General features: G+C 34.8%; 3 protein-coding genes across 3 annotated transcripts; 1 reads left to right on the forward strand and 2 right to left on the reverse strand.

The window, feature by feature from the left end:
• The first annotated feature begins 967 nt into the window (after nucleotides 1-967).
• Nucleotides 968-2,378, forward strand: LOC103865882 (putative methyltransferase DDB_G0268948). Its single transcript, XM_009143740.3, has 2 exons — nucleotides 968-1,404; nucleotides 1,563-2,378. Exons 1-2 carry the CDS (start codon nucleotides 1,255-1,257, stop codon nucleotides 2,217-2,219), a joined length of 807 nt encoding a protein of 268 aa, XP_009141988.2. The 5' UTR covers nucleotides 968-1,254; the 3' UTR covers nucleotides 2,220-2,378.
• Nucleotides 2,379-5,563: 3,185 nt separating this feature from the next.
• LOC103865883 (probable calcium-binding protein CML35) lies at nucleotides 5,564-6,602 on the reverse strand. The gene has a single exon (XM_009143741.3). It carries the CDS (start codon nucleotides 6,386-6,388, stop codon nucleotides 5,741-5,743), a length of 648 nt encoding a protein of 215 aa, XP_009141989.1. The 5' UTR covers nucleotides 6,389-6,602; the 3' UTR covers nucleotides 5,564-5,740.
• A 2,682-nt stretch (nucleotides 6,603-9,284) lies between these two features.
• Nucleotides 9,285-10,542, reverse strand: LOC103865884 (cysteine-rich and transmembrane domain-containing protein WIH2). Its single transcript, XM_009143742.3, has 3 exons — nucleotides 10,300-10,542; nucleotides 10,050-10,227; nucleotides 9,285-9,591 (listed from the first exon to the last, which is right to left on the reverse strand). Exons 1-3 carry the CDS (start codon nucleotides 10,343-10,345, stop codon nucleotides 9,546-9,548), a joined length of 270 nt encoding a protein of 89 aa, XP_009141990.1. The 5' UTR covers nucleotides 10,346-10,542; the 3' UTR covers nucleotides 9,285-9,545.
• Nucleotides 10,543-12,265: the final 1,723 nt, after the last annotated feature.

The following is a 12,265-nucleotide window of genomic DNA, read 5'->3' on the forward strand; positions in this document are numbered from 1 at the left end:
TAATCTTATAAACCAAATATATGTTGATCTTTTATATTGATAAAATATAAAAAAGAAATCCATTTTAAAGTATATTATTTTGTTTGAATTGGTCAAAACAATAATAATTTTATTCTTTAATTTCTTGGTCAAAATGTGGAATAAATTCACATAATAATGACAAAAATTAAAAACTCCATTAGTGCACTATGGATGTTTCATTTTTGTGTTGAAAAATGAAACTTGTGCTTCTCATTATATTTCTATATAAAGGCTTGTGAGCCATTTAGAAAATACACACATTCATACAATCAAGAACATTTCTCCCACTCAGAATAGTTATGCTAGTATTTTTTATTCTTTTGAGTCTGAGAGTACATCACAGAAATAGGTTCGATAGATTCTGTTTTTCGGTGATGGTAAACAGAAACAATGCTGCAGTTGTATCTTGGGAATCTGAGCGCCATAAAACCGTCACACTACGGGGCGTTTAACGATTTAAGGAAAGAGATTAACTATCTCGACTCTGCAATTCTTCTTTATTTTTATATTTTGGTATTGAAATTTTAGTTTATGTTCTTATTATTCTTTACAAATATCAGTTGTCCTATGGTAGTAAAATAAGGTTCCTACACTTTAGTCTCCCTTAACTATATCACCGGTCCATTTGTCCAGAATTAATACTCTATATTATAGTTGTCATTTCCTTAAACGTATATATAATTATATAAATATATATATGTGAGGAGACTCCATGCATGGTTGTTACGTTGTGTTGTTGTATATAGGGAGAAATTAGTGATGCATCTGTATTTAAATGACCAAGTATACACCCATAATAATAAGAAAATATGTATATATATCACATGGGCTTTTTAAAGGTTAAAATAGTTAATTCTACGTTCCAAATTATAACCATATGGGCTTATTTTGTGAGATTCCTCAATTACTTTATTAGCTCTATATGGGCTAATGACATAGTCAACAAATCCAATACATAAGATTACCAATGGGACAGTTGACCAAAACAATGATTAACAAGGGCCTTTCCATGAAAGTGAGGAATCTTTTCACTATTTTGGATTCATTCACCATTTGTGATAATACAAGCTTGACTCGTTTCTCTCGAATGTGACAATACAAGTTTGACCCGTTTCTCTCTCGAACCATTGGATTCTTCAAAACCCAACATCAAAGATTTAACCTCTTGAATGTTGTAGACTTTCAGTCTTGTATAAGCAAGGAAGACGCCTAGAAAAGAGAGATTTAAAAGCAATGGCTAAGTTCTTCATAAATCAAGCCAAGCAATACGCTGCAGCCCGACCTAATTACCCGATCCAACTCTTCGAGTTCATCGCATCAAAAACACCGTGCCACGACCTTGCATGGGACGTTGGTACAGGAAGCGGCCAGGCCTCACGATCGGTAACAATGTTTACTAATTTATATAGGAAATTTCCTGTTTTATTGTTATCCTTCAATTTTGATTTAAAACCAATAGCTGGATTTGTTAATATATATCTAATGATATTATATTTTATTTGTTGAAAACGTAACATCCTAATTAGTTTTGATTTTTGTAGCTAGCCGGAATCTACAAGAATGTGATTGCTACCGACACAAGCTCCAAGCAACTTGAGTTTGCTGCAAAGCTTCCCAACGTACGTTACGAGCTCACTCCACCGGTGATGTCTTTGTCGGAGGTCGAACAGCTAGTAGCGCCTGAATCATCGGTGGACTTAGTAACCGTCGCTCAAGCCCTTCACTGGTTCGACCTACCAACCTTTTACAGCAACGTGAAACACGTGCTCAAGAAACCAGACGGAGTATTCGCCGCCTGGTGCTACACCAACCCTGAGGTCAACGCCGCCGTGGACGAGGTTTTCCGGCGGTTTTACAAGGAAAAACTTGGCCCGTATTGGGATAAAGCTAGGCGGCTTGTGGAGGATGGGTACAAGGGAATAGAGTTTCCGTTTGAGAAGATCATGGATGAGTCAACGGAAAGTCAAACTTTCCCGGTTAGGTTTGTGACGGAGCGAGAAATGGGGATTGAGGAGTTTCTGACGTATCTGCGGTCATCTTCGGCGTATCAGACGGCTAAAGATAAGGGGGTTGAGCTTTTGACGGCCGAGATGGAAGGAGAGTTTGTTGGTTCGTGGAGAGAAGATGGGGAAGAGAAGAAAGTTGTTAGGTTTCCTATCTATTTGTTGATTGGTAGGGTGGGAGGAGATCGTGTCTGAATATTTTGTCTTCTTGATTTGAATTGTCAAAAGAGTCCCAAATAATTGAAAAACTTGTGTGGTTACATCCAAAATACATTTATTTCGAAAAACAACACATGGGTTTGTAGATGAGATATGGGGGGCATGAGTGATAATGACAGAGTAACATAAGTCGAACATGTTGTGTAGTTCCAGCTTCCTCGGGGATCGAATCTTTCGCTAAGCAGCCACAAGCTATACTTGTCCTCTTTCTCTCTACAGCACGTGAGACTACACGACACTTTGTGGTTACTACTAGTATAGACTCTTGCTAGTTTAGTCTTCTTTTGATTGAAAAATTACTAGTTTAGTTAACTTATAAAAACTACCAGCAAAATGGTTTGGATTCCGTGGTTGCAGCTGAGCTGAGATAGAAGATTTACTCTGGTAACGTTGTGAGAGATGCATATTCCTTCTATGTGTCGAGACTAACTGCTCAGATTTGATAGAGAAAACTACTATCTGATCAACTAGCCGGTCTTCACTTAAGAAATAGTTAAATTTCCTTTTTTACTAGATAATTTTGAGAGTTCAAATTAACTTCTTCAGGAACCGAGATATACGTGCAGATTTACTAGCAAAAGAACCATATGCATAACTTTTCCCATCTAAAATTAGACATAACCGGATATAGTTATTCATCAGATATAATTTTTCTACCAGCCAATTTATGATCCGTTGACAAAAAAGCCTACCAAAAAATTAGTAAATGGCCGAAGTTTTTTGGCTCATCAACTTAGGGTCTAGTTGATTACACATTCATTGTGGTTTGTAGAATTACCACAACATCGTTTCGAACCCTAATTTTGACTAACAAACCAATAAATCACGCTATACTATATTCATCTTGGTTTGACTAAAACATTGATACGATGATTGTGTTAGGTTCGTATGATTTTGGCGTTTTAGTTAGGATTTCCAAATATGTTTTTATTTGGATGTTAATCTTTAATGTCAGTGATGGACAACATGGATAATTTTGAGTTTAATTTTTAATGTTAGTTTGATGATAAAATTCGAGTTTAATTTTGAGTTTAATTTTTAATGCTGATAGAATTTTCGTTTTAATGTTAGTTTGATGATAAAATTCGAGTATGATGATAAAATTCGAGTTTAATTTTTAATGTCAGTGATGGACAACATGGACAACATGGATAATTTTGAGTTTAATTTTTAATGCTGATAGAATTTTCGTTACTCTAATTTTTGTTGCTGTAACTTTTATCGTTCTTTGGATATTTCTTTGATACCAATAACAAAGGTATCTATCAGCATCTTGATGGTGTTGGGATGGATGTCTTTTCTATCCAACTAAATGTTAAAAACATTTACAATTTGCAGAATTTTGGAGGATATTACTAGCGGACAGATATACAACTGTGTGTATTTAGGCGTGTGAGGACGAATAAACATCCTAAGAACTTTCAAACTTGTAGCCATATGCAAAGTCATACCCAATGTCGACATATCGATATGTCCAAAACATCGTTGTGACTGAGTCATTGCAAGGTGCAAAATGTTAACTAAAATACGATCTCATCTTGTTTGAAACTTTTACAACTGATTTTTTGTTCTTTTGTGAAAATTAAAATTTAAAACATTTAAGTTGATTTTAGATACAAGATTTGGTATTGTAGTTTATATAAGACTCAAGGCCATATCAAACTTCAAAATTATTACCAAACTATCAGCACGTTAATATGTTTGTGCATTTCTCTGCGGTCTAGAGTACACTTCTCTCAATATTCTCAACAAAGTATGTTTGCGTCCTATTGTCCTAAAGAGACATTAAAATAACCTTGGAAATAATTTATTCTTCCGGTAGGGGGTTTTGATTCTTTAGGAGTGGCACAATCATTCTTCTACGCGTTACTTGTCATAAAATTAATGCATTTAATAAAGTTCATTTCCTAACCACCTAATAAAAAAATCTTGTGCTGGTCCGAATATTCCACGCCTCAGTCTGTGGTTAGGACTTGAGAAGCGGCGCAAATGCCTTTATCTATCTCACGTAAATTCAACTGAAACTAGGCTTTTGTTGTGGACCTTATGGTGCATGTATCTTTCGTTTACTTCCAACTTAGAGTTCGGCGGAATCTATTAAAAATTTAGAGTAAAACTCGTAAAAAGTAAAGAGATTCACATTGTATAGAAAAGGAAAAGAAGAAGAAACATTAGAGATTGGGAGGGTCCATGAACCATGATCCACATTCACAGGCCACGAGTCGAGTGGAGGACAGTTGGTCTGCACTCTTGCTTGGACAATGCTTGTGGACATAGTCCCTCCAATTTGATTCTTCTAAATCTGAACTTTACCAAAATATAATTGGGTGTGACTGAAAGTGTTGTAGAGTCTTTTACAACCATAACTTTTTTTACAATATTAAATATTGTCCAATCATATTTACACAACTTTTAAAAAAAAATATAACTTGTATTTCCTTTTTTATCATAGAAACAAAATACATAAGAGTAGTATTTTTGTATTTTTAGAAGATTTATAAAGTAGTTATTAATAAAATCAAACCTATAGCCTGAATTCTACAGTCAACATATACAATTACCATCTTAACAATCAAATCCAGATTGATCGCTAGCACATGTAATTTTTGGATGGTTAAATACATATAGTTAGATTAGTTGACAAAGGAGAAAAAATTATGTAACTCGAACATTGACCAACATGTACAACGCATGTATATTAGTCTAACAAACACATCTCATGGCATAAAAAGACCATTCAGATTAAAAGTCTTCATTACTTACACGGTTTAGAATTTGGCAAAAAGCAAGAAAATATAACGCATGCTTAATACATGGGAGATAAAAGAGGTAGTCGGCAGATTTTGAGTGGTAAGGAAATTTTCATGTGGGTTTAGCATGAACAAGTCTTCAGCGCTTTTTTCTAAACCACCGTAAATGCGTTAATTAAAACTGTTACAAAATCCACATAAAACATTAACACAAGTTTTGACTAGATGTACAAGATAAACTAGTGCTCTAGAATTGGTATAAATGGCGTCTGTCATACCGTTTTTAAAAAATCAGTTTATACGGAGCATAAACATCAGTCTAAATACTAATCTCTTATGTAACGTCTAGTTACTGTCCAGCGATTTTTGATTATTAAAATACACGCAAGTTAAAAACACGGTAACTCGGATTAGTCATGTTCGGATCATTAAGATGTCAAATGTTCTTTCGATTATAGCTATTTTATCAGGATAAAGTAGCATACCGTTCAATTCTTTTGAGAATTTTAATTCAATACTATCTGAGGAGAAAATGTATATTTTGACGTAATTCCAACGTGAAAGTGAAACTAGAACACGTGAACACACTGGTATAGTGATTGATTGATTCTTGACGGTAAAAATTTGAAGTGCTTTGCCGTGACAAAATTATACCCAAATTACAGTAATAGTAAAAAATAATGTGTAAACAAAGGAGAGCATAACGATGTCATTATCATCAATCATACAAACATGACTCAATGATGATCACTCATCGCTGGAGCCTGAAGCTTCCATCATGCGGCAAAAGTCATCAAAGCAAACAAAACCGTCACCGTTCCCATCAACCGTCGCTATCATACGCACACACTCCTCTAACGTGCACCGCTCGTCTCCGATAACTCCAAAAACTCTATGCAGCTCCTCCGCCGATATCCTCCCGTCGTGATCCAGGTCAAAAAACTCAAACACCTCCCTCATCTCGACGGAGCCTTCATCAGAGTCAGAGGAGGTTCCCGCCACGCGGCTAGCAAGCTCCTCGAGGCTGATACAACCGTCTCCTCCTCCATCGACTTCTTGAAGCATCAGAGTAACCTCTTCTTGACTCGGAGGCTCAGGACTGAGCCCGCTAAGCAGCGCAGCTAGTTCTTTTCTTGAAACCACACCGTCGTCGTCGCGGTCTATGAGCTTAAAGGCCTGTATCAGCTCGGAGTAAAAATCTTGTTCTCCGGGGAGGACACTGACGGGAGTAGCCGCGGGACCTGGCTTGAGGTCGCTGTAGGAGCCGTCGGAAGAAGCACCGGAGCTGAAGGAAGAAGGTTCGGATCTGGAAACGGAGGACTTGGACTTGGAGCGGAAGATACGTTTAGGGCTGAGGCGGAGGAACTTGGAGCTGAGGCTAGTGGCGAGCTTCATAGCGGAGGAGATAAGAGAAGAGAGAGGAGATGATGTGTATGTTAGTGTGTTGTTTGGTGTGAGGAGGAAAGAGCGAGGAAGGATGGTATTAAATGGGGGCGAGGAAGAGGGGAAGCCATGGCAGCTTCCGCGAAGCTTCGTGGAGAGAATGGTTCTTGCTTGATACTTACTATATACCTATACTTATCATATTCATTCATTCGTTCATCATTTTCTGTATCCTTTTTTTTTTCTATGATTAGTTAGTTTTACATTTATTACTATGACTATTCAATTTAAAATTTTATTTCTCTTTTAATGATTTACTTTTTAGGACATACTCTTACTTGCACATAAACAATACGAAGTAAACCATTAATTTAAGACCGCTAAAATTATGAAGTAATTTATTAAATTTCATTCATCATTTTCTCTGCCATTTTTTTATGATTAGTTAGTTTTACATTTATTGCTATGACTATTCAGTTTAAAATTTTATTTCTCCTTTTATGTTTTACTTTTTTACAACATACACTTATTTGCACATAGACAAATAAAGAGTAAATTATTAATTTAAGACCGCTAAAATTATGAAGGAATTTATTAAATTTCATTCATCATTTTCTCTATCATTTTATTTATTTCTATGATTAGTTAGTTTTACATGACTATTCAATTTTAAATTTTATTTCCTCTTTTATACTTTACTTTTTTCGACATACTCATACTTGCACATAGACAAATACGGTTAAGACCTCTAAAATTATGAAGTTATTTATTAAATATTGTTTTCCAGATTGTTTTGAAAAAAGATTATTATAATTTTTATTGAATTGTTTATAGATATTAAAATCTTAATATAGACCACGCTGAGTAAAAAAGCAAGACAGCGTATCTACTGGCACTAATTACCAGGGGATAAAAAGTTGAGTAAAGAAACAAAAAATGTACTTGTCGCGAGTTATATTTGTGTTTTGGATTCGATTCCTAGTTATGGTCTGACATCGTCACAGGCACATGCAGGTGCAGCGTGGTGGTTGCCTAGTCATGAGTCATCTTACCTAATTTTGTTCTTAAAACAAAAATCTTACCTGATTTTCTTTTACTATTTAATTATTTATTGATTGGTCGGGAATAATTTTTTTTTTTTGATACTCGTGGGGGATTCCAGACGGTAAACCCTAATTCCCACGAGATCTTCTATCCGGACACGCACAATTATATGCGGGAAGATGGCCAAGACGACTCGAACCCAGAACGGTCGCTTCAGTTGGAGTTCTATTACCATTAGACTAAGAGTTCTTGGTTTTGGTTGGGAATAATTGCTAGAATGTTTTTTTAGAGATCTGTTATTTATTTTTGTTATTATTATGAGTTTTATTTAATTAGCTAGTTAATAACTTAAAGTTGATTCAGACTCGTGTGTTTTCCATGACACGAGAAAGAAGATCATCAGTAAGAAAATTAAAGGTTTTCTGAATTTTCTTTGTCGACTTTTTTTTACTTATTAAGCGTTTCTCTAAGAAATTTCTCAACATTTGCACGAGAGAGACTTCAAAACAATAACAAACTCATGGGATTGACCATAGGTAACTTTTTTTCTAGTGCTAAAGTTAACACTGGCGCGGCCAAACACGTTGTGCGTGTGTGTGTTTCTTTTGAACCAAATTGTTAAATAGCATTATCAAGATACATTAAAAGTTTCGGCTACATAAAAACAATTGACAAATATCTACAGAAGTTAAGACGCACTACTTGGTACGGCCGACTTTGGTATTTAAAATATAATTTGCGGTAGAACTGATAACAAAGTTGATAAAACCTAATAATTTAACTTTATCTCTTGACTTTCGAAGATGTTATCAAATTGCGGTGAACGTTCCTAGAATGATACAAAGCAATATCAGTAGTGTTTGTTGTTGTTGTTGCCTTCTAAGTACCTGAAGAAGCTTTCACAAAGCTAAATGTAACTACTTGGAACTAAACATTTTTTCAGAAGATGAGTTCTTATTAAACAACCCTCTAGTTACTTGGAAATATAACAGATTGATTTTTTTGATCAAATATAACAGATTGATTCAATGAATGTTGCAGTTTTGAAATCATCTCCATCTATGAGAATTTTCTCCAGAGTATGAGCTTTAAATGGACTTCCTTTAAACAATAATTACTTAATTAGCCTATAAAACATTTGTGTCATAGCCCAATGGGCGAGTACAAGTATCAGATCCATGACTCGAAACCAAGTCTAGTATAAGAGTTGACAAGGCGGCCCAGCCTTGTGCTCAGTGTGTGTCTGTTATGGATTTAAGAAAGAGAGAGCGATTATTTGTCAGAAAGCAACAAAACGGCGTGGGTCGTCGCCTGATGCTTCCTACGTTTCTCGTGACTTCTTCCAATAGTTGTGACTGGGTGACTCCACCAGTTAAAGCCTTTTCTTTTTAGGTATGGCTGATTTGGATGTTGTGTTAGTTGGATTTCTTAGAATATCTATTTTGATTTTTAATTCATCGTGACGGAATGAAAAGCTGCATGATAACCATACTTCTAAAGAAATCTATGACTTTTTTTTTGTTCAAACGTGTTTTTGGCATTAATTTATGTTTTCAAGTTTATTACGTAATGTTTCATGCCTGTGCTAATTGCTACAAGTTAACCTCAACCGAGTATAACTTCTTTTACCTAAACACTTTTGTAAAATAAGTTAACAGCAGAAACTATATATAATAACATCATCTAATCTGGTTGTTTCTGTGTACTGGTTGCACCCGAATCTCCCAGATTACGAAAATTACCTAACAACAACATTAATGGAAGAACCAACCCATGTGGCCATGTGGATTGGTTTGCAACAATTGGAAAATGAATCTACTTTCCAGTTAAACTAATATCAACATGTCCAAACAAGCAGTTATAGTAAACAGAATCATTCAGATATGAATTATGAATTTAGAAAGTAATAGACTGAGGCAAAGGAGTAACGTCTCCCCACAAATTTACATTCCCATTCAAGTCTCAAATCCAAACCAAGCCAGAGAATAATAGTTGTTTATGAATCTAGAGAACATAGAACGGAAAGAGAAAAGACAAGAGAATGTATCCAGCAATTCATCATAATGCCCCATTACTTAATTAAGTTGCCAAAACACTCTCTTGCAATCAAATCAGCAGCTCTGAATCAGAAGCAAGCATCCAAGAGACAGCAACAGCAGAGAGCTGCAAGACTGCAAAAAAAAAAAAAAAATCAGAAACATTAGTCCACATTCTCCAATCAGTTCTCGTCTAATAATAATAGAGTAACTAAAACTTGTGCAAAAATAGCAAACTAGTAGTAGACCAGCTCAATGTTTGATGCAAATATGCAAAAAAGATGAATAATCACATTCTTGACTCTTAGAGTAAGGACAACAAATCATTCAGAATGTCAAAATCAATCTGACCATCAACAAACTAGCTGTAGCACAAGAATCTGTGGTTGAATATTCAAAGACTGAAAAAGAGTCAAACACTTGAAAGACTAAACAGATCACAAGAACAAGAAGCAATCACAATCAGTCGGATTATCAACAAAGTCAAGATCTAGTTGACTATTCAAAGACTGTATAATAGTCAAACACTTGAAAGACTAAACAGATCCATACAAAAAAAAAATAATAATAAAAATCTATTTTTGTGACTTTACCATCCTTCTAGAAACCCAGGGCTGCCCTGTTGCTGCTGCTGATGCTGCGGCGGCGGAGGATACTGCGGCGCGTAAGGAGGAGGATAACCTTGCTGAGGATACCCCTGCGGAGGATAGCCCTGAGGAGGATAGCCCTGCGGTGGATACGCATCCTTCGGGTATCCCTCCGGTGGATAACCTGTTTAAACACGCAAAAGAAGTTCAGATCCATAACACGAGATGATGAAACAGATCTGAGAAATCGAGATACCTTGAGGAGGAGGAACGCCGACGGGAGGTTGATTGTACTGACTCATTGTTAGGAGACGTAGAGGAGAGTGCGAACCTTAGATCGGGAGAGAAGCGATAGAGATGGGTTGAGAGATGATGTTAAAGGAGGGGAAGATAGTGTGTGTGTGTGTTTTTAAGTAAAACGCGTCTTTGCAGTTACTTTTTTTCTTTCCTTTTTCTGGTTTTGTGATTATCGTAATCGTTAAATACGATGTAACAACCCAATTAAAAAAGATACTTTTTATATTAAAAACAAGATTTACGCGGTTTCTTCCCTTTACACTTTTACAGATACATACGTACTTCTGTTTTATTATTTTTAAAATTTTAAAATCATATGGTTGTCAGATGCGTTACTTAATGATAATTTAATTGATTTCTTCTTTTTTTTTTAAATTTTTATATATTACACTATATTATAGTGTTATTCCCATAAATATTTACATATACTCCGTTTTTTAAAAAAGTAGTGTTATTCAGTTACGTTGTATGTGTGATTAAAGATATTTTAAACCGACAAAAAGACACCTTAGTTTGATTTTTTGAAGAAAAAATTCTGTTGTTTAAGAATCGATTTGATTTTTTTTTTTCAAATTTCAGTCATTCAATAATAATAACACCTTAATTTCTTTCAAAATTTATCTTCATGTTTTCTAGTAGTGTTCGAGGTGCTGTTTGGTACACCTTATTAACTTGTTGACACTAAAGAAAACACTATCAAAAGATGTTTTTGTGGCGAGCAAGTTTATTAAATGTAAAAAATAAATAATAGAATTTAATGGTCTAAATCATTACACAACGATGGTTGAAATGATATACATTCCCTAGTTACAACATCACATCGAAGTTTTTTTATTAAAAAAAAAGAGAGAAGAAGACATCCATGTCATTTATTTTTCAATATACGTTCTTGACATTCACATTTTCAACCAAATATATACTTTATCTTTTTAGTGTTCATATTATATTGCAAACTATATAATCAAGCAAAAAATGATGTCAAAAAAAAAACTTAAGAAATGACCCTCATATTTAATCAAATATTCAAATCTAGCTAATAGAACCCCAGATCAAAAGCAAAACCAGAACATATTTAGTCTCCTTGCAGCTGAACTACGTTGTGAAATTAACTAGCATTGCCTTTGGAGTTCAGACTCCAGTATATATCGTTGTCTCCCTTCCCGTCAACTGCTTATTCTTATTCTTGAGCTACTTCATATACTAGGCTTGCCACTAATAATTAAAAACTGACCATATATAAGCGGTTGATGAAGATAGTTCTTCGTCCGTGTTGATACAAAACAATGAAGAAGAAACCAACAATTTCAATTTAATTCTACTATACCAACAAAGACCTACGATCAATTTTGATATCATGGTTGTTCTAGCCTACTAGCAAATTGAGAACTGAGATGATAATGGGAACTAAAATGTGTTAGTAAGAAGATGGAACCATTGACAAATGACAATCAAACTGAATCCTACTATAATACTACACGGGGTAAAGTTTACTGTCTGTGATTTTTTTATATGCAACTAGAAGGTGCTTGAAAACCCTCCAATGTAAGCTCAATCTTGAAACAATGACTAAAAGGGAAGAATAATCTCCAACTCCATATCATCAAAAAAAGTTCCCCTAAAATAAGATACAAGTTGAAAGATTAAAAAATACACATCTCCACTCACTAGACAGATAAAACTACAGCACTATAATTATTGAATGTTACTGTTATCTTATCTAATCTCCTCTTTTAGATATTTTCTTTTGGGATAAATCATCACAGCTCCACTCATAAACGCACACTTACAAAACATGGGAACCCTCCACTAATTAGATCAAACAACAGCACAAGATAACATAATTATTGAACGTTACTAGCGATCCTAAGACCTCATATACTACTGTTCTCATATCTAATAAATTTAGATGATGATTGTATTAAGCA

This window comes from Brassica rapa, chromosome A04, assembly GCF_000309985.2.
Source record: "Brassica rapa cultivar Chiifu-401-42 chromosome A04, CAAS_Brap_v3.01, whole genome shotgun sequence".
Lineage (NCBI taxonomy): Eukaryota > Viridiplantae > Streptophyta > Magnoliopsida > Brassicales > Brassicaceae > Brassica > Brassica rapa.